The sequence below is a fragment of the Meleagris gallopavo genome, chromosome 20 (assembly GCF_000146605.3).
Source record: "Meleagris gallopavo isolate NT-WF06-2002-E0010 breed Aviagen turkey brand Nicholas breeding stock chromosome 20, Turkey_5.1, whole genome shotgun sequence".
Taxonomy (NCBI): Eukaryota; Metazoa; Chordata; class Aves; order Galliformes; family Phasianidae; genus Meleagris; species Meleagris gallopavo.
In genome coordinates, this window is record NC_015030.2 from 8,965,147 (window position 1) to 8,990,803 (window position 25,657).

Consider the following 25,657-nt stretch of genomic DNA (forward strand, 5'->3'; position numbering starts at 1 on the left):
TGTGACTTTTGCAAGAGTTTGGGATAAAAGCAGATGCATCTCAGTGCAAAGATTCGCTGCTGCCTTTCATGTCTTTTAAGAGACTTCAGGGAAATCTACCTGCAAAATAAGACTTAAACAGCATGTAAATTTCAGTAGCTGAAATAATTTGCTATAAAGTAAGCAATCATTCATGATGGAATGGAGATAAATTATATTTTCTTAGCAATTGTTTCCGTCTTTTAGAGGAACAGTAAAACTGTTACATGAATTAGTTTTCACTATGTTCTGAAAAAATAAAAATGCTTTACAGCAACAGAACAACTGATTTCCACAAAAGGGAACAGGAGATCACATTAAAAAAAAAGTCATCAGCAGCTCAGAGACAAGGCTGAATTCATTGCTAAAGCAGTTCTCCCCAAGATGCCCATTCAGGACAGGAGGTGACCTGAAAACGATGATCCTTCTAGTTACAATGTGCTATGAGTGCTGCAGAGTCAGGAGAGCAGACAGAGCTCCACCTTCTAGGACAACTGATACATTTGGCAGGACTGCTGGATTCTGGGGTCCTTAATGCCACAGTGGGACTAAAATCCACGGATGAAACAAGACTGGTATCTTCTAAAAATCCAGCTTTCAGAATTCTTCCACTTCCCCCAGAATATAAGATTTGCAAATGGATATATTTACTCTACAACTTTTAGGGGATTTTGTTTTTCTTCTGTATCTTCTAGGTCTGTTATATGGTCAAACACAGCTGGGGAAGTTCTCAACACGTGAACTGAGGTTTTCAAAGACATCTGAAAGACTGAGTCACACAGTTCTCACTGAATTTCAGTTGACTGTGACCAAGCCCTGTAGGACTTTCTAAATAGTGCATTACTGAACCAGAGGAAAGAACAAGTAATGTTGGTAATAAAGATGTGTACTAGAAATGTGAGAGCTTTTGTTAATTTGCTCTTTGTTTTTTTTCCTGTTAAATCTAGATTTAAAAATGCAGTTAGATGGGATTTTATTTTATTTTAGCTCCAATCCATTTCCTCTCAGAAATACTCACTTGATAAAATATTTGATTCCATCTGCTGTGTAAGCTTCTTCCCATCCATAAGGTAGACCTACAATGACATAAAAAAAAAAGTCTCAAAATTTAGGTGACACAAGGAACATATGGTTTTGAAATGGTGTAAGTTCAAGGCATTTCATGAAAAGATTATAAACAAATTCTTACTCTTTTTGTCATAGATGATAATATAAGCAATGCAATTTAATAAATACTTGCTGCACGAAGAAGCTATGAACCACTCAATGATACTTTCATTACAGCATTTCTCTTCCAGAAGCTGACAGTCTGGTCAAATTGGAGTGCAGCAGTTCGGTCTTTTGAACTTTTCTTGTAATTCACACCCTTATTATATCAGCCAAAAGAACCCTGAGGTTTACTGAGGTCTGTTTTTTTTGTTTTTACAGCTTTTCATTCAGATGGCTATATGAAGTACCGGTCTGGACAGAATCAACTCCTCTACTGTCTGGTTTATCTCCGTCTTCTATGCTTACACCTAATTATTTGGAAATTTAGACCAACTCCAAGACATTCAGACTGTCAGAGAAAAATGTGAGCAGGCATACATACATCTGTATGCTTGTCTATAGCTACAGATCTTGAGAAAGGTTAACTTAAGTGCACGGCTTAATTTTGTGACTTAGACAAACATTTCCAGAAGTTAGAAGTATTTCATACCACAAAATTTAGCGTAAATAAGAAATACTTGTGAAAGGTGGACATTTTCACATGTAAGATAAAACTGCTCCCTCTTTCCCTTTTGCAATTATCAGCCATGCTAATCTTCAAAATATAGTCTGAGATTTTGTCATTAGGTGAAATGTCCCCTGCATGAGAAAGATGAGCAATACTCTCAGTAGGGCACTACTATGGCACAAAACATCCAGTTCTCACAGGGAGCTTTTTTTTAATTATTAGATGTTTAAAACCAACTACAGAGCTTGAAAAATGCAGGAGAAAGAAGCATCAGTGTGCAAAAATGTTCCTGATGTACGCTTTTATGTTACTGTACTGTAATGAAGATAAAAGAAAGAAAATCCTAAAAATTCCTTCATTTTTTTTGTGGACTAGAAATACATATATTATATATATTATATAGAAATTGATATAGAAATAGAAATTAATATATATATATTATATATAGAAATACATATAATATATATATATTAAAAGATGCATGAAAATTGTTCTGCAAGAGTTTTAGCTTGAAGGTCATCTGGGAATGTTACTGTCTTACAAGTTACACTATTTTTGTTCAAGTCACAGTCAATCTCAAAGCCCAGCTCATTAGAACCATCTGTGAGCCTGCTTTAGATTTAAAACTTGTATTTGGAAAACATGCTGGCCTGCACACGCCATATGATCTTTGAAATCTGCTTCATAGCAAAGCTTGCCCTACGTGCACACATTTTCTGGGAGGGAAATTCTTTCTTAAAACACTGATTTTCTTTTCTCAAATTGTCACACCTTTGTTTCTAGTGCATTCTTCAAAATCTGGGAAGGGATGGCTTCAGTTTTCAAAAAGAAACAAAGTTCATCACAGCTATGGAAGCACTGGCAAGTGAAGCAGTGACCAGCTAAGAGGTAATGACGGCTGTATGTAGGCACCACGTGATGAATAACAAGCATGTCTACCAAAACTCAGAATTCAGATGGGTGAACTGAGAACAGGTACTTGTGTGCCATCACAGTTTTGTACAGCTCTGAAAAGGAAAGAGCACAGTCACATTTTTCCTCTCACTTTTGCCCCATATTTCCCACTTATCTCAAGCGTCTTCACATTTTCAATTTAGCATAAGTCTACATAATCTGGTCCTCAGAACTTTCCACCTACTGCCTTTGAGAAGGAATAATCCACAGCCACTTCCCTTTAATACCAAGTAGTTGCTGTGTAACAGTTTTCAGGCTTTGATTCCTTGTTTTTAAGTTATAAACATCATCGCTAAGTTATAGATATCATCACTAATTCTTCCCTTCCTTCCCATAGATCGTGGGAATTTTATTCAACCTGGATATTTTCTAATGACAAGAATGGGAATAGGATTCATCCTTCAATTACTACCATCTTCCCTGGCCTTTCCTCATTCCTGCACGAAACACACAAATCCAAAACAAGTGACAACACACTTGCTCTACTGAGAATAAAACCTCAGCCTCTACTCTGTGCTCACCCTGATCCCATACATCACCTGTTTCATTCATCACTGATAATTACGCTTTTTACGCTGGTAATTTGTCTAAAATTTTTTCCTTCTAAATAAAGGCTGGTACGTAGGTAGCAATGATAACTGACGCTCTGTATTCTTTTCTCAGCCATGAAAGACTGCTTTTCATAAATAGTGAATACATTTGTCAGCTGTAAATGAAACTGCAAAGATAACTCTACAGCTTTATTTGCCTTTCTGACTTAATATGCATTAGTTTGTATATCCTACTCAATCTCCATGTTCTTCAAAGCTCCTCCTTCATATTTTTTTAATGCCTCAGTTCTCCACATTTTTTCTCTTTCACTGTTAGTCTTTGACCACTGTTCTCTTCATGCCTTTCTCTCACCGTTAGATTTATAGTTATTTCTCTAAGTTTTTGGTATTTCCCATGGTAGCCAGGAGGCTCTCATTTTTTGCCTTGTATTTCCCCAGACATCATCTTCACTTACTTCCAGCTCACTTTCTCCGTGAATCATTCAAAAGTTGATCTACTCGCTAGTGCAGTGTTTTTTCACACCCTCTGGGGTCAGATTTGTTGTCTTTCCTAGGACTTGCTTTGGAAGACTGCGAAGCTCCCACCTGGGGTAAATGGGAGGTAAAGGAGCTCAAACAGGCAGAAACATAGGCTGGAAGACCACGTTTAGCCTGTATAACCCATGGCAGTCTTAGGTTTCCTACATGTTTATCATTTCTTCTGTGAATTGCTACATTCTTTGATGAAACTTCATAAATAATATATCTTAGCTGTAGTTGTCAGCATGTATAATCTTTTAAAAGAGTCAGATTTGCAGTATTTAAAAATAATTTCCTTACAGCAGAAAATACAAGGCTTCTAGCTATTCAGATCTTTACAGTTATTTGTCTTTTGCAAGGTAAGAAGGTAATAACACAAAAGTAACGATGTATGCAAAACAAAAGGAATACATCCAAAGCACCCTTTGCCCAAACAGAATAAAGAGTCTCCCTAGAGAGCATATTAACCAAAATATATTATAACCTACCATTATTTGGTTCAGAATGTATGCATCTAGTTAGGCTTAATGCAAAGGAAAAGCATATAATTTTATGCAAAAAAGAAAAACAACAAACTGCTCGCTGTTGTATGTGCCAGTACTGCTGCAGCTGCTACAGAGCAGCAGGGCAGTATGCATGGTGACTGCTTGCCTTCTCAGCTGCAAGATGCCTGCTGCAATAACCGCTGTATAAAGTTCCCACTGCTTAAGGCAGAGAGGGAGTGAAACCCTGAGGCTAACCAAATTTTTTTCTGCTACTACATGAAGTGTGGATCTCAGTGATCTTGTTTACTTCTTTGGTTCAACAGGACAAAAAAACGCATTGATAGTTGGCTGATCTCACTAAATAGAACAATAAACTTAAGGCCAAATTATAAACTTGTGCAGGGTGAAAGAAATGGAAGATTCTGCCCATGTACCATTCCTCATGCCTCAGGATAGCTCTCCTGGAACAAAAGATGCACACTACATCATCAAAGGTACATCACTAAACGAGCAAGGAGGAAAGCAGAGAATATAGGGGGAACCTCATTTTACTGGGCAGTTATCAAACCTGTAAGTAGTGCAGAAATATTATTCCTGTTCTTCACTAAGTACAATTGTAGGACAGGAAATGTGGAGAACAGCAGATGAGACTAATAGTAGCAGGTACTACAGCACAAGCATTCAGCTGAATCTAAAGAGAGTTATTTCCCTAATGAATAAATAGTGCAGTCCAAAATATTTTGGTTTTATTATTTTCTGATGACAAAATTACTTACGGAAATAAAGAGATTCACAGACTATAGTAAGAATGGATCAAAAATTTACTGTTCACTATTATTCAACTACCTCCTTGCAATTTATATTTAATATTACAATTCTCCAAAATGATGAAGTTTCTGAAGAAATAGTAATTATCTGTTAAAAGTACATCTGTTAGAAAAAGTTTCCTGAAGGACACCATTAAATAGTTTTCTCAATCTTTGGATAAATTCTGATTTCTTTCCAACATCCAGCTATTCAGCAATATGTGCTTATTCACACTCAAACCTTCTTCTAATGGCCTCAGTAGTCATGCAAAACTCATTAGTTAGGATCTCCAATGCCTCTGGCTCTTCTCTTTGAGCTATCTAGGCCATGCAAAGGAGACTGAAAGCCAAAGACCCAACTTGCTGGTCATCTGATGTCTGGTCTCAGACTCCTGAGTGCTACTGGAATATGGGAATATCCCAGATAGATTGGAGACATCAGTGATGCAGGACTGGCAGAGGAACTCCTGTGTGAGTTACGCTATTTGGCACAGCTAAGGCAAAAATTTGTGGAGGAATATTCATCCCTGTTTGTCAAGCGTGGTCAGCAGGGCTCAGGCATAAAATGGCTCTTTGTTTTGAGGCTGCCAATAATATACGCTACATTTTAGTGCTTATTTGCAAGTTAACTATAAAAACAGTTAGAGGTCCAGGAAAACAGCTTCCAGAAGAGAGTATGCACTTCTGGCATTTGTTTGTGTGACATTTTATTCTTTAGAGCATTTCAAGTGCTTTTCCCACAAACAAATGGACTCTATTTTATGACTAATATTTTAAGGGGACATTCAATTCTTGTCTTTCACATATCAAATTCAATTCTAAATAAATTATTTTTTCTTCTTTTGTTTGTGATGATTTAATAAAACAAAGATGGAGTCAGTAGTTTTCAAGTGGAGACATCTGGGAAATACTGACAATTGAAATTTATGCTAATTTAGAGTATGGTTGGCAGGGTGGCTTGTCTCCAGTCAGCAGTGTTCCTAGAAACCAAGCTTTAGGAAAAATACTGTTCTTATTTTGGCTACACAGAACATGGTGAAAGATGACCTTGTGCCTTCCATTTCGTATTAATCAGATGATACTGACCCACCTATGTCAGCAAACATATTCATCTCTTACTGAGACAAATGCACTGCACTGAATGGTAGTTAGGTACTAGGAGTTATAAAAAAAAAAATAAAAAAATCACATGGTGAAAGGTTAGAAAGGTCTTGTTTTTACTGGAACACTGGCTTATATGATCAACTTTAAGATTTTCTGGTAATTTTGAAATTATGAACTATTAAAAGTGGTTTTGTTCTAATAATTGTCCTTGAAGAAGTTGGTACAGTTGTCGGAAACAGCATGGATACAATGGAAATGTTAAGATATGAACAATGGTCAGTCAGATGGCTTATTTCAGGAAACAAGACTGAATGACCTCTGCTCAGTACCAGGGATCAGACATTACTGTAGGTGTACTTTTTTCCCTAGCTTAGGAATTAGGAAATCCAAATTTGAACAAATTCTTCCTAGAATGCAACTCTTAAGTTCAGCAATAGCCATCCAGGCACTGAGGTTACTAATAGTGCCTTCAAGATGGATAAAGAATCACATTCCTGAAACATCATTAAGAAAAAAAAAAAAGTATCCCTTCAGAAGCTGAATGCTATTAAAACAAAAATGCATGTTTTTTTTAACTATTAATATTCTCTATTTAAATACAGTTTTACATTCTGTAGGATCCAATTATTAATACTGTAATTAAAAAGAGAAGTCAACAGTCTAGCTGAGGCCTGTTTTTATGCAGGAGATTAGTAGTGTAATGAAAAATAAGCACACCACTCTTAATTAAGGCAATACAATGCTTGCTTCTGCTTAGCTGATGCAATCAGATGCATACAACAAAACACAATTATGCAGAAGCAGCAGAAGTCACCACACTGTGCAGTAACATCACTATAAAATATTCTGACTTCCTTTTTGAAGGAATGGAAAGACTACAGCAAATAACTGAGCCGTACTGAGTCTGTCTGCTTCAGCAATGGATGCTGTTCTTCTAAGGTATGCTGTACAAGACGCTTATTTTGTGAGAACAAGCTAAGGCACATAAGCCATTATCAACTGACAGAAAACCACTGACCTTTGGATAAATCCTTTTAGCCCAGAGGGAACACTGACGATCCAGCCATGCCATTAGCTAGGCACTGGCCTGATCCTGTGCATCTGCACCAACTATTGGTAAGAAACTGAGAACGTCTCTTAAGCATGCAGAATGCCCAAGAGAGACTGCATTCCCTGAAATTCCAACATGAAAGGAATTTAAAATAATACTGATTATTTTTGTAATGAGAAACCTTCTAGAAAACATGCATTATTTAATAACGTACACTGAAAACCATAAGCTCTTTATTTCTTGTATTCACTATTAACACGACTGTCTGTTTGTGATCAGTTAAGAACACAGTATTATTTTCACAACACACAATAGTTACTGTACTATCAGAGAAATGGGCCATAGCTGGGGAAGAAATCTGCACCATGTCCTTACATACATTATATTTTAATACTGGCTCCTAAGTTCGTTCCCAGGCTAAAAAAGCTAAATTCATAGAAGTGAAGTGCTCTCTCGAGTACATTCTTGTACTAAGTCAGCGCTGTCCTCTTCCAGCTAATTTCACTAATGTGGAATAACGCATTCTGACTTCAAAAGCCAATCCTCTGCACACAAGGCATGCAGGACTTAGTAGGAACAGCCTGGAATGCTTCAGTGCACAGACCTGCTCCGAATCATTTCTTTTTTCCACAGCCTCCCTTTCTCTTGCTCCCCTGGTTACTACTCCCTCTGTTCTGGAATTCATTTGTCTCCTCCCCTCCTCGCTGGATCAAATCCTCCCGTCACCATCTATTGTGCCACCCACCCACTTCCATCACTGTCATCTCGCACCGCTCCCTGACGCATTTCTTAAATATAAGTTTAGTTAGAAAGAGTTCATTGGTAACAAATGAAAAAGCCTAAAATTAGAATTGGACAGAAATTGTCTGAGATTTAAAAAGTAATACTATTACCTGATATGCCTTTATTGCTAAGCAATATCTTACTTTTATGCACTGATGATGAAATTAAACCATGCAGGGGCTGGCATGTACCACCTACAATTTGAGACACACAACTACTTTCTGCTGAGCTCCACAGTAAGTATGGACCAAAGTAAGTAATAAATACTTTTTTGTTATGAAGCAAGAACTGTGAGAATACATTAAAACAGCACCCATTCAGCCTGTTACTAAAGCCACTGTGACTACACCTGAGTAGAAGAAGGGTTTTATTTATAGACAGACGTGACTTCAGGACCAGTATAACAGTTATGTCAAATGTTCCTAGAAACTAGGATAGATGCTTTTTTTCCATAATAAATCTGAAGAAAAATAAATTCACTAATTCACTGTGTACCAAAATTAGCATATTTATTTTATCCTATTTGTGAAAGATTCCAACATAATAATTGTACCAACCACTAATAGGAGCCAAAATCACCACCTGCAACTTCCCCCTTCATGATATACATGCTTCATGGGATGAGATGACAGATTTAGTACGAGACTTATGTATATTTTGTACCTCATTTGGGTCTCCTTCATAAGCACCAAGCTTATGTTTTGCTATTGCAAATTCTCAAAACACACTTTTGAAGTCTTCCAATTCCACTCTAGGCAATCAACTTCTTCTGTGCCTCTTTCCATTTCAATTTTCACATTTGTGCACCACAGATACCATGTATGTCTAAGTAACTCTGCTAGCCCTCAGCTTCTCACTCCTACCTACTGAAGTGAAAAAAAAGTGCCAACTGAAGGAACTGCCAGAGCAGCACACTGCCCCTCCTATACAAGATGAGCACCGATGGCTTCAGCATGCACTGACATTCCAAGCAAAGGGAACCCCCTCCACCAGCATTAATCCACTCTCAGGGTGCTCCTAACTGTACAGCAATGGAAAATTAATTCAGCATTAACTGCACAAACAGCTTTGGTTGTGCTTCCTGCTGTAATGATGACCTAATTTTTTGGTACCTGAAATAAGGAGATAGTTACTCCCTGATTGGTGTGCAGACACATGCACCCCAGACATCTGGGCACCCCCCTCTCCTGACAACCAGCATCCTGGGCTGACCTGTGCTGGTGGGTCAAAAACAGCCTGGAGTTTGAGACACGATCTGGAATTGAGAACATATGGGTTCTGTTCCTGTCTCTGGCTTCTTCGACTGGGAGCAATTTACATGCTACAAAACTGAGAAGTATTTCTGTTTTCTTCTTCCTCATGTCAAGGACTTTGTACTGTAACTAATTGTTAATACACGTAAAAAAAATTCTAATCATTATGTCAACAGAAATTAAGACGAGGGAACTTAGGAAGTACCTACCATCCAGCACAGCTGTTGATTCTACGGAGTTTTGACTGTAGTTTCCATAGTTACTGAGAACAAGTATGGGAAGAGGCACTAAGTCACTTAATTTTTTCATAGCTGGGTCACAGTATGAACTGAACACGTGCAAAGACTTTTAAAGATTTGTTCCTTAACGAAGTCTTCTTATCAGAGATGCTGGAAATTTACTTAACAAGTCTGTCCTAATCTTGTTAGAGCATCTGCATTTTAAGGTATAATAATATCACTTACTTGTTTTTCATTATTAAAATGTTTTGATTAGAAAGTCAGTACAGACAGTGCCTATTCAAAAGCTGATTCATCTTTTCTCATTAAAGGTAAGTGAATGGAAAAGGAATGAATTGCTTTTCTAGCAGCAGGAACAGAGTTCTAAAATCTAGGTCACATTAAAGGACTCTTAAATACAGGCTTTACACATTGAATTGTCTTTCTCATTGCTGTGAAACACTGGGAATAAAATACATGTTCAATCACCAGTAAATTAGCTAGCAATTTGTTCACATACTTGCTTTAAAGTATCACTTCATGATACTTTAAATAGTTTTTTTTAATGTGAACAGACAATAAAATTATTCTGTCCTTCTAAGTATCACCTTTTATGTAGCTTCCCTGCTTGTACGTAACTGCAATTTGGAATATTCTGATTCTTGGACATGAATTTAAACCTGTGGGTCTAATTTGTAGATCCTGTAAGAATATCAACAAGACAGACCAGTTAGGTGAAAGCATTATTCCTCACTTACAACAAAATGTGGTTTTAGTCCATGACAGGAAAGTGCAGGTATAACTCACAATTTGAAAACCATCTGTGAACAGACATTTCTTTGAAATGGCATTAAAAAACAGGATTAGAATTCTGTAAGGTCTTGACTAACTGGATCAGTAGTTTGAAAAAACAAAACAAAACACAAACAGAGGTGTAACTCAGTAAGGACTAAAAGCAAAGTACTGCCCTTGGTACAAGAACACAGGTAGGTCTGGCTGGCCCTTGGTTCAGGAGAAGAGGCCACGGAAGCCCAGGAAAGCACCAACTTCATGTTAGTCAATAAAATGAAACTATCTGGGAAGAGGAACACGTGTACCAGTCTAAGAGCCTGTATGCTATATCTTTAAGCAAACAAACCAATTAGTCCATTTTATTTCCCATAGGAAGGTCTCAATTACATAGCATAATGCAATGTTGATGAACTGGAAAGAATCCAGAGAAACAAAAGAGTGATAAAACAGCCAGAAGACGAGCTTTGTGAGCAAAAAATGAGCAAACTGCTATTAGTGGCTTATTTTGGGAACAGAAAATTCAGTGGTGAAATATCTTCAAATATATTAAAAGGTACCACAAAGAGGAACATACTAGGACGTTTTCAATAACCACTGGGATGAAGAAAAGCAGCAATGGACTTAAACCACAATGAGGAGGATTTAGGCCAAAGGAAAAGCCTCCTAATGGCAACGATAATTAAGCACGGGAATCGTTTGTCTAGAAAAGCCAGAAAGTAGAATATGTTTGACAAACACCTGGCTGGATTCACGTAGGTGTAATTGCTGAAGGCAGGCAGGTGCTCTACCTAATTGCTGGAGATTCTTTCTAGCCATATGTTTTCAGATTCACTGGTACTATTCCAAGTGCTTTCTGAGTGCTAGTTTTGGAAGCTTCTGTGTGATTTACATTACATATAGACATTTCTTCTGCTTCCCATTCACAAGGCATTTTTATACCTCATATTCACAGAAGTAATACATGTGCATTACGTTATGTACCAAACAAGTCTTCACTTGTCTCCTTCCAAATATTTACTGTAAAATCAAATCCATCCTGGCCAAAGAAACAGGCTTTGTGGCTTTTTTTAGGTTGCAAGATAGCACCTCAACACACACCCTATCAATCACATTAAAACTGAAGAGAAAACCCAGAAGTAAAACTGAGTGCTTTTGCTGTCTGCTGCCTTTCTAATCAACCATTAAACCCCAACGTGGCCTCACTAGGCTTATTTATTTATTTAACATTATAGACACTGCTTTTAATTTCAGGTATTTACTTAATGAGCATTGTTTTCTATCAAGAAAAGCAGGACACCAGAATACCAGTGCTGCTAATTAACAAATGTAACCTCTATACTTTTAAAGCACACAGCACAGATTTTAAGATCACCACTTTTGCTAGTCAAAAACAATGGGAGCTGTATAGATGCTTTAAGGATGTACGTTGTATAATGTAATAGGTCTCCTCATTTCTGATTTGAGTAACTCACTGAAATATTTATGGCCTTACCAGAACAGTGAATATACAGTTATTTCTTCAGTTGTTCTTATGCTGCTCTTTCTCAAGCAGCTCCTTCAGTCAGGAAGAAAAGGTACACACTGAGTTTATTAGCTGGAAGTATATCAAAGCTATGCTGTCCTCCTAATGCAGAAGTGTCCCTAGAAAGATACCTCACAGGGAATTATTTTCTTGCTCTGACACTGAAAAATAAAAGATAGCAGCATGAGCAAGTACCAGCAATCTGAAAATATTCATGGGGTCAATGGAAGAGAAGAATTTTGATATTTGGTCTCTGCAAATGCATCTTTAATACCACTGTGCTAATTAATAAGAGTCAAGTTAGCCACAGCATGCCTGTCTTGCAATTACATCTAGATCTCAATGCACTAAATCAAAAAGGCGGGGGAAACATCCAGTGCTTACCTATTAACTTCTCCACAACTTTCCCCATCAGCTAAGCCAAATAGCTGTACAAAATCACACCACTGCCATATCCTTAATTTTAAGAACAAAACTAATAAAGTATATGGCATTAATTTTATTGTAATAAATACACCAAGGCTGTAATGTATAATTAAAAGGAACATGAATATTTAGCAGTATTAACTATTCTCAAATTAGCAACTGCTGTTTGAGAAGACTTGCTACTTTTCCTTGTAGCTCTGCCACCAACTTAAAACCGTGTCAAAGGAATGAGAAGGGACAACTAACAGCTTGCTAAACATGGAGCTACGTTGGCAACTTACCATAATGTAGTGTAAAAAGTAAACAGAAGAAATTGAGGGATTCCATATGAGATGTAAGACTTCATCTGTGGTCCAGAAAGTAACAGCAACTTAACTACCAAGAGAACAAACACCCACGGCTGCTGACCACCAGCTCTGCCCACTGCCTTCTTTTTATGTGCAATCAGTACAAGGAAAATGAATGCAAAAAGTGGGCAACTGAACTTCTGCCTGTAGGATCTTCATAAGCAAATGCATAATGCCTACTGTGGTATCTAGAAAGATCAATATCAATCAGGGCAGCAGGATTTTTGTAAGCTATGATTTTGGAGATACTTTTAGTGAACTTCCAATGACAGCCAGATCCCAGGCAGGAAAGGAGATTAAAGGAAAGTGATGTCAAGAAATAGTTCAAGATATGCTGCTTTAGTGCCTGTGATCAGAGAAGCAGGCTTCTGAGCACGTAACAGATACTGATGGTTGGGATTATATCAACAAGGACAAGACTGTACTTTTTAATAGAAAAGTCAGAGGCAGGATGAGGAAATTAGCAGTCAGAATACTTAAATGCTGTGTTATTCTGCTGAACATTTCAAAATGCTCACTGTCTGCTATTGTATGAAGAGATAAGTATGTTCCAGAGCTAATCAGATTTTTGCCATTATCAGTAGCAAGTATATTTCTTTTTAAATTTTGCAACAGAAAAGAAGTTGCTTTCTCAATTTTTTTTTTTAGCATAATCTTTACCATATGGACTACTATGTGCAGCAGGAACTACTTTTAAATGTTACGGTTCCCTTGCTGAGGCATTATGATCCTTTGTAAGATGAAAGTAATTTTCTTTGTGTCTTAAGGAGATGGTATTACTCTGCAAGGCCTTTAGGCCTCCCAAGACTTACTGCCTAAAAATAGCTAACAGCCTCTCAGGAAGATGAAGAATGAATCTTTCAAGAGACGTGCTTGATTATTCTGTTCATTACTCTGATTTGCATTTCTGGATCTGGAGGATCCTGTAGTTGTAAGCACTGTAAAACAAAGGGGTTTGGTTTTGTTTGTTTTATACACAATCCTGGCTTAAATCACCAAACTGACATCACATAGCTGTCATTCAACCTACCAAGCTGAACACTGCTCTGCAGCATCATTACAGACAAGGCAATGTGGACTTGGAGATTTTCAAGAATACACTGAACTTCTTAAACCTCTTCCCCGAGGCAAAATGTGATACTGTTGTGCAACAGAGGTCACTCTGTGAGCTAGCTCATGCACATGCCATTTTGTCCTGGATGTCAAGGATGATTTTTAACAGGGAAATCAGTTTTCATTTCTACACCTAGACGTGTTTCACATCTATTGTAAATAAAGTAAAAATTAAAGTGTATAATGACGAATGTCCAGCAGTAGATTTTTACCCACTTAGCAGTCTCAGAAATATTCAATCCAGTTCTGTAAGAACTCAATAACAAATTTTAATTTGGAGGCACTTGTCTGGATAAAAAGGAAGTCTTCTAAGTAGTGTCTACAGTCCTTTTTTCTTTAACGTATGATACTTATGAAATGCTACATACATGAGAGCCCTTTTTAGGACAGCACATCTGCAAGAAATCAGAAGATCACACAGAGAATGTGTTGTAAGAATCTGGCCTAGAAGGCTGCAGACAGAATGCCAGTAGACAGTTATCTGCTGTAACTATTTGTCTTTTTTTTTTTGTTCTTTTCTTTGAGAGAGGAAAGCTTTAAAGCTTTAATCTCATACACAAGCTCATCACATCCCAAGTCTATCTGTAATGCTCTCCAAATGAGAATGAACTCAGAAGGATGACGTTCAATCTTTAAATCCTTCTCTGCAGAGCTGTTTTTAACTTACAGGTTCATAGAAGGGATCCTTGCTGTGGCTCTAGAGCTTTCTGACGTGTCCTACCTGTTATGTTTGACAACCACATGGTAGAATTCAATTGCATTTAGGACTAAAAGTTTTCCTTGCATGATTTCCTGTACCGTGTGATAGAAATAACTTAATGTGACAGAACATTTCCATTGTCACTGGTGGAAAACAAATTCCCCTCCCTCCTGGCCACTGTTATTAACTCAAAAGCAAAGAGTATGTGCAAAAGGCAAAGGAAAAAGAGCAAATGCAAAAACTGGATCCGCTGCTACCAAACTGCCAGACCACCAAAACAACATCCATGCTAACAGAAATAATACAAGGAAATGCCCCCTGCGTTTTCCTAGAAAAATATTTAAAGATTCCAAAAAACTCCCTGACTTCATTATCATTCACAGCACTGTTAAAGTCTTATTTACTTTTTTGTTGTTTATACTATTTATTTCTGAAGAAGTCACACTATTATCTGTTACATGACTCAGTGAATTAGCAAATACATCTAATTTACTTAAGTAGGGTAATTACTACTACACCCAGATGACATTGGTAACCTTTATGCAATGAACTGTCCCATGATATCTGCTTAAAATTAAGGAAAAAATGCTTGTATGTTTTAAGAGCATTAAGAAGGAAGAACACTCGTAACTCCAGACGTATAAAAGTTTTTCATCATTCTACTTTCTGCATCTTTCCAAAGAAGTACTGATTGAATCTTAAGCCACCAGAATGAAGGCAGCTCTGTAGTCTCAGAATCAAATGAAAAAATAATACAGTGAATAAATTCTTCTGGGTGAGACAGACAATAAAAAAGCCACCAAAACGACCATGAGAGAACAATGCACTTGTAGGAGATAATGTTCTGGTAAGGTTAGGGCTGGAAACACTGACAGGATAGGAGCAGCAGCCCCTTGCCTGCTTTTGTAGGTCTTCTGTCATTCTGAAAGACACTGCATTCTGGTAACCATACCCACACCACACCCTGAGCACAATGGGAACAGAATCCATACTCAGGAGCCTCTTTCCACACTTGGGGAAAAAACAAACGAGGTGACTGCTGAAACTCATTATGCTCAATTACTGAGCAAGATGCTAAAGCTCCAAAATTTAATGAAAGAAATGAAGTATTTATGTGGATGTATACAAGTGTACACACACACAGGCATGCACTCTTACTCACAGTTTACTTCCAGAATGGCACGGACGGACTTGGCAAGGTCTCTGGCTTCTGCTGCAAGAGTTGTGGTAACTGTTGGTCCAATCCTCCCCAGCCGGGCAAGAAGGGCTTTAGAAGACAGTGGTGTCCTTCTGCCACTAAAAGAAGGGGAGAAAAAGCATTTATTTGTAAGATGAGCAAAGGTTTCTTTCAATAAAGTAAAGCTTGAGTGTCATTCTATGAAAAAATCATTAGTATCATCAAGCATAAGTTTGTTTCAGAACTAGTTCTGTCTGCATAACAAAGGCTTTTAGGAAAGTTAAAATAAAACAACATATTTAATTTCCCACCCCCGCATTGAGTATAACAGCATTCAGAAACATACAACAGAAAACTACAGGAAAAAATACAAGACAATTTTTAGAGACAAGAGTAGATTATTTTTCAATATCTGTGTGAATAACAGCTCAGATCTGCTTACCTCAGAACAGCTGAGGAAGGAGAGTTTTCGGAAAGCATTTCATGCACAACCTGTTGGCCACAGTAAGAAGTTAACAGCTCATAAATCAGCGCAGTCAGGAAAGTCAGATCTTTGGCACGTGGGCTCTGATCTGTACTTCATAATGTTATTTGTTTCTGTTATAGCATTTCAAAACATTACTAAATACCATTTTTCTGCCTTCTTCCTCTGGAGTATTTCACAGAAATCAGTATGCTTGTGAAAAATACATTTAAGAAATCTGACCAGTTTCATTGACTCCATGTACAGCGAGATGAAGAGACAAAGCACATTCCTACAAGAACACTTCTACAGCACCTTTATTTCCAGCACGGTGCATCAATCTGGGGAACGGTTTCTACAAGCTGCAGTTTATATTCAGCTTTACTCCTCAGCAACATCAACACACAGCTTTTCCAAATAGAACAGTGCAGTGGCACAGTTACCTCTACGAATTGTAGCAGTTTTTCAGTAGCCACCTCAAAGCTCTTCCTGGCCGACTCCGATTTCCGCAGCTGACAGTCAAGAACAGTAACCCTCTTTCTCAAATCTTGGATGCTATCCTGGAAAAGATGTTTGGTATATGCTAGTTTAAGGCTTTTGTTTTCATCATTTGCTTCTGTGGCTCACAAAGGTAAAAGGTGTGGATTAAAATGGATGTCTGAAATGTTTTACACCTTATGTTTCCTACCCATACCTGCTCAGGTAGGTAATGCCTGAGCTGCTGGTAAATAAGCTCCCGGGTGTCACATCAAGGTAAAGTCAGACTGGAAGCTGACAGCAGTGATGGGCTGAAACTTAGGATGCTCTGTACTGATTCATGAACGGATGAATAGTGCTGAATTGACGCTGGCAGGACCTGTCAGCAGGGTGCCACAAATTGCCAGTGTGTGAAGAGTTGTGGTCCTCTGGTTTGCGTCTGTACATCCTTTGGCCAACAGAGCAATTATGGCATATCATATTGAAAATTACCCCCCGGGATTTCTCTACATGCGCTTGTATAAGCTATCGATCTGAGTTATTCATCCTTCCTCTCCTTCAGCTTCAGACAGTGTGAGCCCAGCACCACTGAGTCTCACTCATGAGGTCAGGTGCTGAAGGCTCAGGGTTTTCTCCCGAGTCCTTGGAACTGTTCACTTGACAACACCGCAAGAAAAGTTGTCATATGTACGTAGGTTGCCCAAAAGTAATGCCTCCTACTTACATACGTGGAAACTATAACAAAGAGCACTACAACATTATTCGATAGAGCAAATTCTCAGCTAAGAAACACTGTTTTTCACAACATAGGCACCGCCTTTAGCTGTGCATGTGGGTATTTCACCCTGATGTTTGGAAAGGCGGTGACTCATCACACACACCATCAGATGAGGGGAATTTCTCCCTGGGAGTTACACACATTTCCTGTGCTGCTCCTCCGTAAGCTTGTTCACCACAGGGGTCAGTTTTATCTTATTAAAACCTTTTAATATTGAATTAATTCTCACCGTGAAAAAAGACAGCAGTTCATTAAATCTCCTTCACCATTAATTCTTAAGCACATCTATTTTTCATGAGAAAAAGAAGGCAAATACACACATGCCAACCTGTTTGCACTTGTTTGAACCATGTATTTAAAAAGCATCTCCAATATTTTTACTCCTCAGCATACTTTGAAATGATTCACTGGAAAGGAAGTAGTTTTAAAATATGAGGCTCAATTAAGAAATTATAGGAAATTTTACTGGCAGACGACTTAGTATCATTTAAATTGAAATTTAAATTTTCTTGATTAAATCCACACGTACTTAAGAACAGTACTGGATTTTATAACATTAATCTAACAAGTATAAAAAAATATCCAGGTAACTTTTACATAGGTACAAAGGCAAACAAATGCGTGCATCATCTTTATAGCTGCTGTCTACATAGCAGAAACTATTCCTGCTCTAATGCTCGAGATGTACCATGGTGACCTGTGGCCCACATGTGCTTCCAGCTCCTGTTTTTCCAGCCCAAAGATGTCTGGATAAAGGAAGACTCATGCACTTCACATTATCCCCCTCACTACAAATCATTCCAGTTATTGAATAATACAAGACAAACAGTGACCTACTTTAGCAAAGCAGATGAAAAGAAAATGAAAACAAGATACATGACAACAGCAAGGAAACCATGGTAACTATGACAGGAGACTGCTCTGCTTACTTTATTTTGGCCACAGTGATCAGAGAGCTGAGCCTTCAGCTCCACTATTTCAGCTTCCAACAGGCGAATTACTTCTTCGTAGTCCATCTCCATTCCGCGCGCCTGTCTCTGTGCAGCTTCTGCAAGATGAATCCTGCTTCGCAGGGCTCTTGCCTCCTCTACAGCTGCCTTGGCTTCCTAGAGATGATACAATTTAATTGAAAAGTTACAACTCCTGCTAATAACAAAAGTGGTGTTTTTTTTTGTTTTTTTTTTAAATGTGCAAATTTTGCTTAAAAGCATCGTGGTTCATGTTAGGGCTACCTCTTCTGGTTCACAGATCCACTTCCTTATTTTTACATCAGGTTTTTATAGAGAGATAACATTCCCGATGAATTACATCATCAATTCTATGATTACTTGAAATCCAATTGAATGAAAGGTTTTATATGGAAATGTATTCAAAGCTGTTAATTTGTCCATTGCTTCTGCAGGAGGTGAAGTCCTTCTAATGATGTTGCTACATACTTCACTATTACTGCCTGAGTTTGCACATCATGCAGGTGGATTCCAGATGCAACCCTTCAGTCCAAGCTGCTCTTTAAGTAAGTGCTTTCCTGCCCAGTTCCTGCTCTTGTTATTCTGCATTACCAAGAACAGTGTCACATAAAATTTATCTAGAAATATATGTAGAAAATTAGAAAAGAGAAACTGTTAAATTCTGTTTCAGCTGAAAGTAAATGCTGTCAATGCTCAGTTCATTTTACTGCTGCATATCAACTCAAATTCAACTTCAAATTTCATGGAAAATATGTCATATAATGTTTAACAGGTGTCACAGTATGAATGTCTAGAAAGTTCAGTTAAGCTTACAGAGGCAGATTTAATTTCATTGTTTCCTAACTTAGAAACATGCCTATTTTGCAAGCAATATTCTTCAAGCCAGGTTTTCTACACTTCGACTGAATGTTTTTCATATAGAACGATGGCCAGCTCCACCCCTGTCAGTTTCAGATGTTTTTTAACCTGTAATCTGTTAGCCCAAGAAAACAATTATATTTTTTCAGGCTGTAAGTAAACTAATCTGAATGACATATATAGGACACCATCTACCCCATATTTACAGTGGTTTTGCAACGTAATACCAATTTGGATAATTGCCAGGGACATTCTGGTCCTTTGGAAAATAAAGCATTAAAAGAAGTAAGCATACATGTAGCAAACAGCAGTATCACTAGTACAGATGACAGAGGTTTTATATAAAGATCTTTCCGTTATATAAAAGGCACATTTTAATACCCTTTAATTTGATAGCAAATATACACATATTTTCTTTTAGAAGCACAAGCAGCATCAGGTGTGGCCAATGCATCCTACGTGACTGTCATCTGCCCCTGGGAACACAGGCGACCTGAAAGCAGTGTCTCTGTTGGGCAGCTCGTCCTGCTGCCAGCTGGTAGCACAGCACCAGGAGCTGAGCAGTGCTGGCTAACAGACAGACAGACAGACAGACTGACTGCTGCTCACGGGCACAGCACAGACAACGCGTCCCTCCTGCACGTGGCTCACAGCAGTTCCCTTTCCTTGAAATTAGTCAGGGGATTTCTTAGAAGTTCCAATCCATATCTGCAGAGATCAAACCTACTGCTTCTGCAGGACTTTCCTGCTGCTGTAAGAAACGCTGTGACTCATCACCAAGAAAAGGTGGGCCCTGCAGATGACAAATGATGCTTTCATAGTCTTCAGTAGCAAAGGTACCAGCAGTGAGCCCGTGGTGAGGGAAGGGCTCTTGGAGAGAAAAGTGAAAAGGTATTAAGTTTGCTGAATATAAATGAACACAGAGGCCCCCACAAAGGGTAGCATCTTAAAAATGCATACGTGGGAATTATTTAAATAAACTGATATCAAATAAGTCATGGGAGAACTGCTATAATGAAAAGGGAGGTCTTTGTTTTGAAATAAGACTTCCTTGAGATAGAGGTTTAATCTCTTATAACCCAGAACTGCCTTCACTCCTCCATTGTTTTTCTGAAACCCAGTTGTTGAATATTAATTCCTCCGTAATAGCAGACTAAGTATGACCAGATTTCAACAATGAAAGACCTAAAGGAATAATTAACGAACAATGGACTCTTCTATTACAAGGAAACGATTATCCACACCAGAACTGAATTAGCAGAATTTTCTGACAAACCAGAGCTGTTTGCTACAGCAGGGAGCACAGAGGGATGGAGGCCATCAGCTTTCCCAGTTCTACAGTTACTGAAGTTGGCACTGCTGTGACATAGGATCTAACCCACAGAGCTGAGGGGCATCCACCACAGAGAACAGGTGGGCTACAGCATGCTGCAGCAGCACTTCATCTCATCCCTTTTGACTGCAGGCATAAAGGAAGACATAACAGAAACGGGATCTGCAGCTGCAAGTATTTTATCCAAATAAATGCTCGATGGAACCCTTTGTCCTAACGTGGCACAAAGCCACCAACACAGCCAAGGGCAGGCTGCAGAACAGAATGGAATCCTTATGGAGAAGGCAAGGGGCAGGTTTCTTACATGCCAGGTTTTTCTCCCTCTAATTAATTCAAATGTTTACAGGTTCTACCTGAGAAATAATCCAGCCACCACAATCACTGAACAAAAGTCAAAAGACCACACTGGGGAGGAAAGGTACAGAAACCCTGAAATGGCCATACCTACACGGCTGGGAAAGCTGCAGAATCTTTTGGGAACAGCCCCTCAGCAGCTGTAACTTCAACACTGACTCAGTCAATGTTCAGTGCTGAGACTTCTTCCATTAAGGACTGCACCACACCACTACCTGTCATAATGAAGATGTATTTCTTAATACATATATAAAAAAAAAAAGGCAGCATTCAAGTTATGGCTTCTGGACTGGCAGGAGGAAGGGTGAGAAGTGGGCTTCAGTACACCAAGAAAAAAGTTGCTCGTGCTTTCACTTTCACAAAACCTGTTTTTCACATTATTTCTCCTGAAATAAAACACCTCAGAGACACTGTACCCATTCTATTTCTGAAGGAGCAGCAATTACACTTCTATATGGATAAGCATCTAAACTGCGTATCTAAAATGCATCCTCATGTTTGCTCTAGGAAACAGATCTACCTCCTTTGAGCACCTTCAATGCAAATTAATTAGCTGTAGCCACAACTTAAGGCCAAAAACACATCCCTAGATCAGCAAAACAGTTTCAGTTTCTTGTTGAGTGAAAAATGGAAAGCATTTGCACACTTCCACTTTCCTAAGTCATACCCTTCCTCACCTCCAACAATCCCTACATGTCAGAGGACTCAAAAAGTGGTTCAGATAAGAAGCCAGAAGTATATCATTATAAATTAAATGACAACTGGCAGTCTAGATTGCCTATTATTATTAACTTTGTATCACTATGAATCTCACTGTCAACAATGGTTCTGAACCTCAGACATATATATACACACAATATCAACTTACAAAAATATAAATGTAATAATTTTATATATACATATATATACTATTTATGTTTAGCTATACGTAAAATACTTGAAAATACGTGCAGAATACACAGAACTGTATTTTCATCAAAAAACCTTCTCTCTACCTCCAAAGTGGGTCTCAAACAACAGCACTGCAGGAATGACACACCAGTTATTATTTCTCTCTTTCACTATCTGGGCCCTTTTCAGCAGCAGTTACTCAGAACCTCAATAGGAAATGTTGGTATTTATCCCTTGGTGGGCTGCTTCACTGCCAGCAAAGCCACCTTTAGGACACGTACCAGGACTGGACAGAAAACTGAAAACATGAGGACCTCACCAGGTAGAAAAGGGGTATTGCTTCTGACCGGTCCTACTAAAAGTCCCTCTCAACAAGAGCAGCTGTGTGAGCTGAGGCTCCGTGAGGAGGACCTGCTGCCATACCACCTGTGTTTACAGGCTTGTGCTTTCTCTTGGCTTTAGTTTGAACTGATGGACACCAGCTCCAGTCCGGAGTGACGAACTGAGTACCCATTAATGAACAGAAACATATGGAGCACCTCTGTAACGTACTTCTGCTTAAATTCATCCAAAAAAGAATCCGGTTTATTTCATCAGGGTCTGCTGTGGAGAAGGTAACACCACAGTATTAATGGAGGAAGCTTTAAGCAGTTCTCCTGCATTTGGTGGCAACAGTGGTGCTTAACAGAAACACATAATGAGCAGAAACGTAAAACTAATCTTTGCATAGCAGTGAACTGAAAGATTTTTCAAATTATATTTTGCAATTTTTGCATCTGATGCAGCTGAGAGCCTGCAAAGAAGCCTGCAGCAGTACAAGAGAGAAGAAAGGGGAGCAGCTTTGGAGGAGAGCTGACAGAAGTGTTTGGTGGAAGCAGGAAAGAGGGAAGTTGCTCCGGTTGGAATTCAGGATATAAACAAATTTCAAGAGAGAGTGATTTTATTTTAAAGAAATTTCAGCATACTTGCTTGACTACTTGCAGTTCCTCTGTTAACTGCTTCTGTAAATTCAGAGATTCTGATAATTCTTCCTGTAAAAACAAATAAATAAATGAATAAAGTATGCCATAGCTTGTATTCAAAACTAGATTCCAACTGCTGCGTTTCCAGTTGGTGACACACTCTACAAATGACATCGAATAAACACACAAACACACAGATTTTAAAAATTCTGGTGGAAAAAAAATAAAATCTGAACATTTTCATAAAATCTGGGACAGAATCAAATTGTAATTCATGAAGAACAGTTTTTGCAGGGTTCATTAAAGTCATACTCATTACATTTCTCAAGCATCTGAGGATTACACACTGAATATTCCTGCAATGCAAATAAAACACGCTTTAAGCCTCTTGCAGCACAGCCACATAGAAAGTGCACAGAACAAAGACATCTCTGCCACTTGAACAGCTTGCTGCACAGCCTAGCATTCACATCAAGATATCTGCAGCATTGTGTTTGACCACTCTTTTAGCTGCCTACTGACACCAGCAGCATGTAGTCAGGCTGTGCTGCCACAGCCTGCATCATTTCCAGAAGCTTAAAAGCTCTGGAGAAGTTTATTAAAAGAAGTGCCATAAAAGCACAGAGATGCTCACGCTGAGGCAGTGCTTACAGATGTTTACAGGAAAAGTAAAAGAAATGGGGCAATTCTCATAAGCTGACCTTACCAGCTTTCAACATCAGCTATTCAAGGACGCCTGGTCAGTATCCAGTACTTCAAATTGATCACTGGAGACCAGGCTTTTTCATTTCAGTACAAAGTTCTTTGTGAGAAGAGTCTTTGTGCACAGAATGAAGAACAGTTCTTTGTGTGCACCAACCCAAAGCTTTTGCAATCTCTAGCAAAGGTGAATTTGTTGGGCCAGTTGAGAACGTATAGAATTGTGCGTACCCCGGGATCAAACCTCCCACTCATGTCCAAGAACAAGAGTTAGGGGCACTGAATACAGAATAAGATTTTTTTTTAATCTTGGATTGCTAAAGAAATTCCAGAACACAGGACAATGGTTGTAACCTGAGGTATTAAGTAAAAATAAATATATTAATTGCTTTTGATCTTACGTATTTTGTAATGTCTGTGAAAATATGCATTAATTTTGCAAATAGATCATTTATCTTCCAGTTAGCTTCTTTCAAAATTATCAGCATCTGCTCAGACACTGTGGTTGTGAGGATCACACATTACCAAATAAAACTGCTATGCAAATCAGTCACTTCTCCAAAGACACTTCAATTAAATGGCTTCTTAATCTCATCTCCCTGTGAATCAGATTTAAAAGCGTCTTTGTGGTCCACGTAATAAAGCTGATGTTCTCCATACTGTGAGCACACGATCTTTAAGCATTTATGCAGTTTGTTCTTTTTATTTATTTATCACAACTTGAATGTAAGATTCAAAAGAAAAGCAGCAAAGTGCACAAAAATTCGACTCTTGATTAAATTAACACAAGTCAAAATTAAGCATTACCTTTAATTTACTCATTTCTTTTAAAGCTTCATTTCTTTCCTTCTTAAGCTTTTCCATGTCATCCTCCAAAGAATCCCAGGTTACAAACTGCGCAGATTTAAACAAACCCTGTTAGAAACCAGCCCTATGTGCATCTCCCCTAATCCTTAACATCCTATCTTAAAAGGTCTTGTTAATGAAATGAGAGGATAATTTTAGAATGATTTAAAGCTCTGGAAAATATTACTGAAATCACAAAGAATTTTTAAGAAAACTCTGAGCAAATTAATTTTTTCTGTTACAAAGGACTACCAAACTACTACAAAATGTCAAGACTACTACACTAACAGTCACCATTTTGTTCAATATTTTAAATAACACATTATTGTATTTAAATATTCCTACGCTACAAATACACTGCTTTGGCATTCACTCTTAAATTACCTCCAGAATAAAGTGATTTATTTATCCATTTAGCAGCAGCGCAAATCACCAACCCCACAACTGTTTATTGTTCACACAGGTAGTAGCAATGTGTATTCCATTTAAGAAACCTTGGCAAATCACTGTTGTCTGTACTCACAACAACATCATTATGTGAATTGCTTTCTGCAATGTAGGTTGCTTTAAAAAGCTTCACGGAAACTGGGTTATCTTAAAGCACAGCATGACAGGGAGCTGTGCTAAAAACCTGCCCAAGATTTGGAATAATCTCACACGTTAAGCTCCCCAATAATCCCCTCCCAGCAGTGAACACTGCATACGCACATACTTTACCTGCAAATCTAACAAACTGGCTATTTCATCAATCCCAAACGTTACAGGTTTTTGGCCACCATCTGTTGCATCCAATTGCACAGAGAACAGATTCCTTGAAACTTCAATGAAATCTACGAAACAAAACAGTTCAGGGTTTGTTGCTGTAGTCTGCAGGTTCGTGTTAGTAGCAGTATCAGTAGGTGCAACACAACTGCCCAGAGCACGACACAAGGCTGCTCTCAGAATGCAGCACCTGCTCTCCACAGTTTTCTTAAAGGAAAATATAAATCTTAGAGTTTTGTCAGACACATCCCTCTGAACAGAAGCAAGCTGGCAAAATAAGAACAGGTCCTGGCACGAAATGCTTCTTAAGTTGTGAAGGAGAAAGGAAAACCAGAGTTCAACCTCCAGGTACCTGCTTAGAGATGCTGTACATTTGGCAGACCCCTGTGAAAACCTGAGATCCACGCATCTGTTTTGCACCCACCCTTCCCTGTGGATTGATCTTCCTAGAGAGTCTGCAGGAAAGAGACAACTCTGTGCTAGCTCACCGCTCAACTGTACCTTTGTGAGCCTTTAAAAGCTCTGATAGAGACCTGGGAAAAGTGATGCTGAACAAGGAAATTCTACAAACGCTGCGACAATCTCAATCAGCGTGGCCTAAACTTAGTATTCATTTTGAATGTATTAGAGAAAATGTTCTGCTACAGTAGGAGAGGAAATGTGAAGGGCAGTTTGTGAACAGCACAAAATCCGACGGAAGATCCACCACCTTCACCAAAAGGATACTTGA

General features: G+C 38.4%; 1 protein-coding gene and 1 long non-coding RNA gene across 4 annotated transcripts in view; one reads left to right on the forward strand and one right to left on the reverse strand.

The window, feature by feature from the left end:
* The window catches only part of LOC104913816, a 44,380-nt gene extending 21,763 nt beyond the window's left edge, over positions 1–22,617 (forward strand). The window contains exons 4-9 of one of the 2 annotated variants that reach the window (XR_002120847.1): positions 1,447–1,591; positions 2,519–2,623; positions 7,019–7,093; positions 8,166–8,224; positions 18,657–18,767; positions 19,502–22,617. This is a non-coding gene — a long non-coding RNA (uncharacterized LOC104913816). Of the gene's footprint in view, positions 1–1,446; positions 1,592–2,518; positions 2,624–3,026; positions 5,873–7,018; positions 7,094–8,165; positions 8,225–18,656; positions 18,768–19,501 lie in introns of those variants that run through there. The other variant, XR_004161750.1, reaches the window with a different exon arrangement.
* Positions 1–25,657, reverse strand: part of STXBP4 (syntaxin binding protein 4) — a 53,849-nt gene that overhangs the window by 10,270 nt on the left and 17,922 nt on the right. For both annotated transcript variants that reach the window (XM_010721585.3, XM_010721584.3), the window contains 8 exons: positions 24,883–24,995; positions 24,127–24,213; positions 22,624–22,689; positions 18,184–18,360; positions 16,443–16,559; positions 15,979–16,028; positions 15,522–15,655; positions 1,037–1,094 (listed from right to left, as the gene is read on the reverse strand). In XM_010721585.3, coding sequence (XP_010719887.1) covers positions 1,037–1,094; positions 15,522–15,655; positions 15,979–16,028; positions 16,443–16,559; positions 18,184–18,360; positions 22,624–22,689; positions 24,127–24,213; positions 24,883–24,995 — 802 coding nt within the window. The remainder of the gene's footprint in view (positions 1–1,036; positions 1,095–15,521; positions 15,656–15,978; positions 16,029–16,442; positions 16,560–18,183; positions 18,361–22,623; positions 22,690–24,126; positions 24,214–24,882; positions 24,996–25,657) is intronic.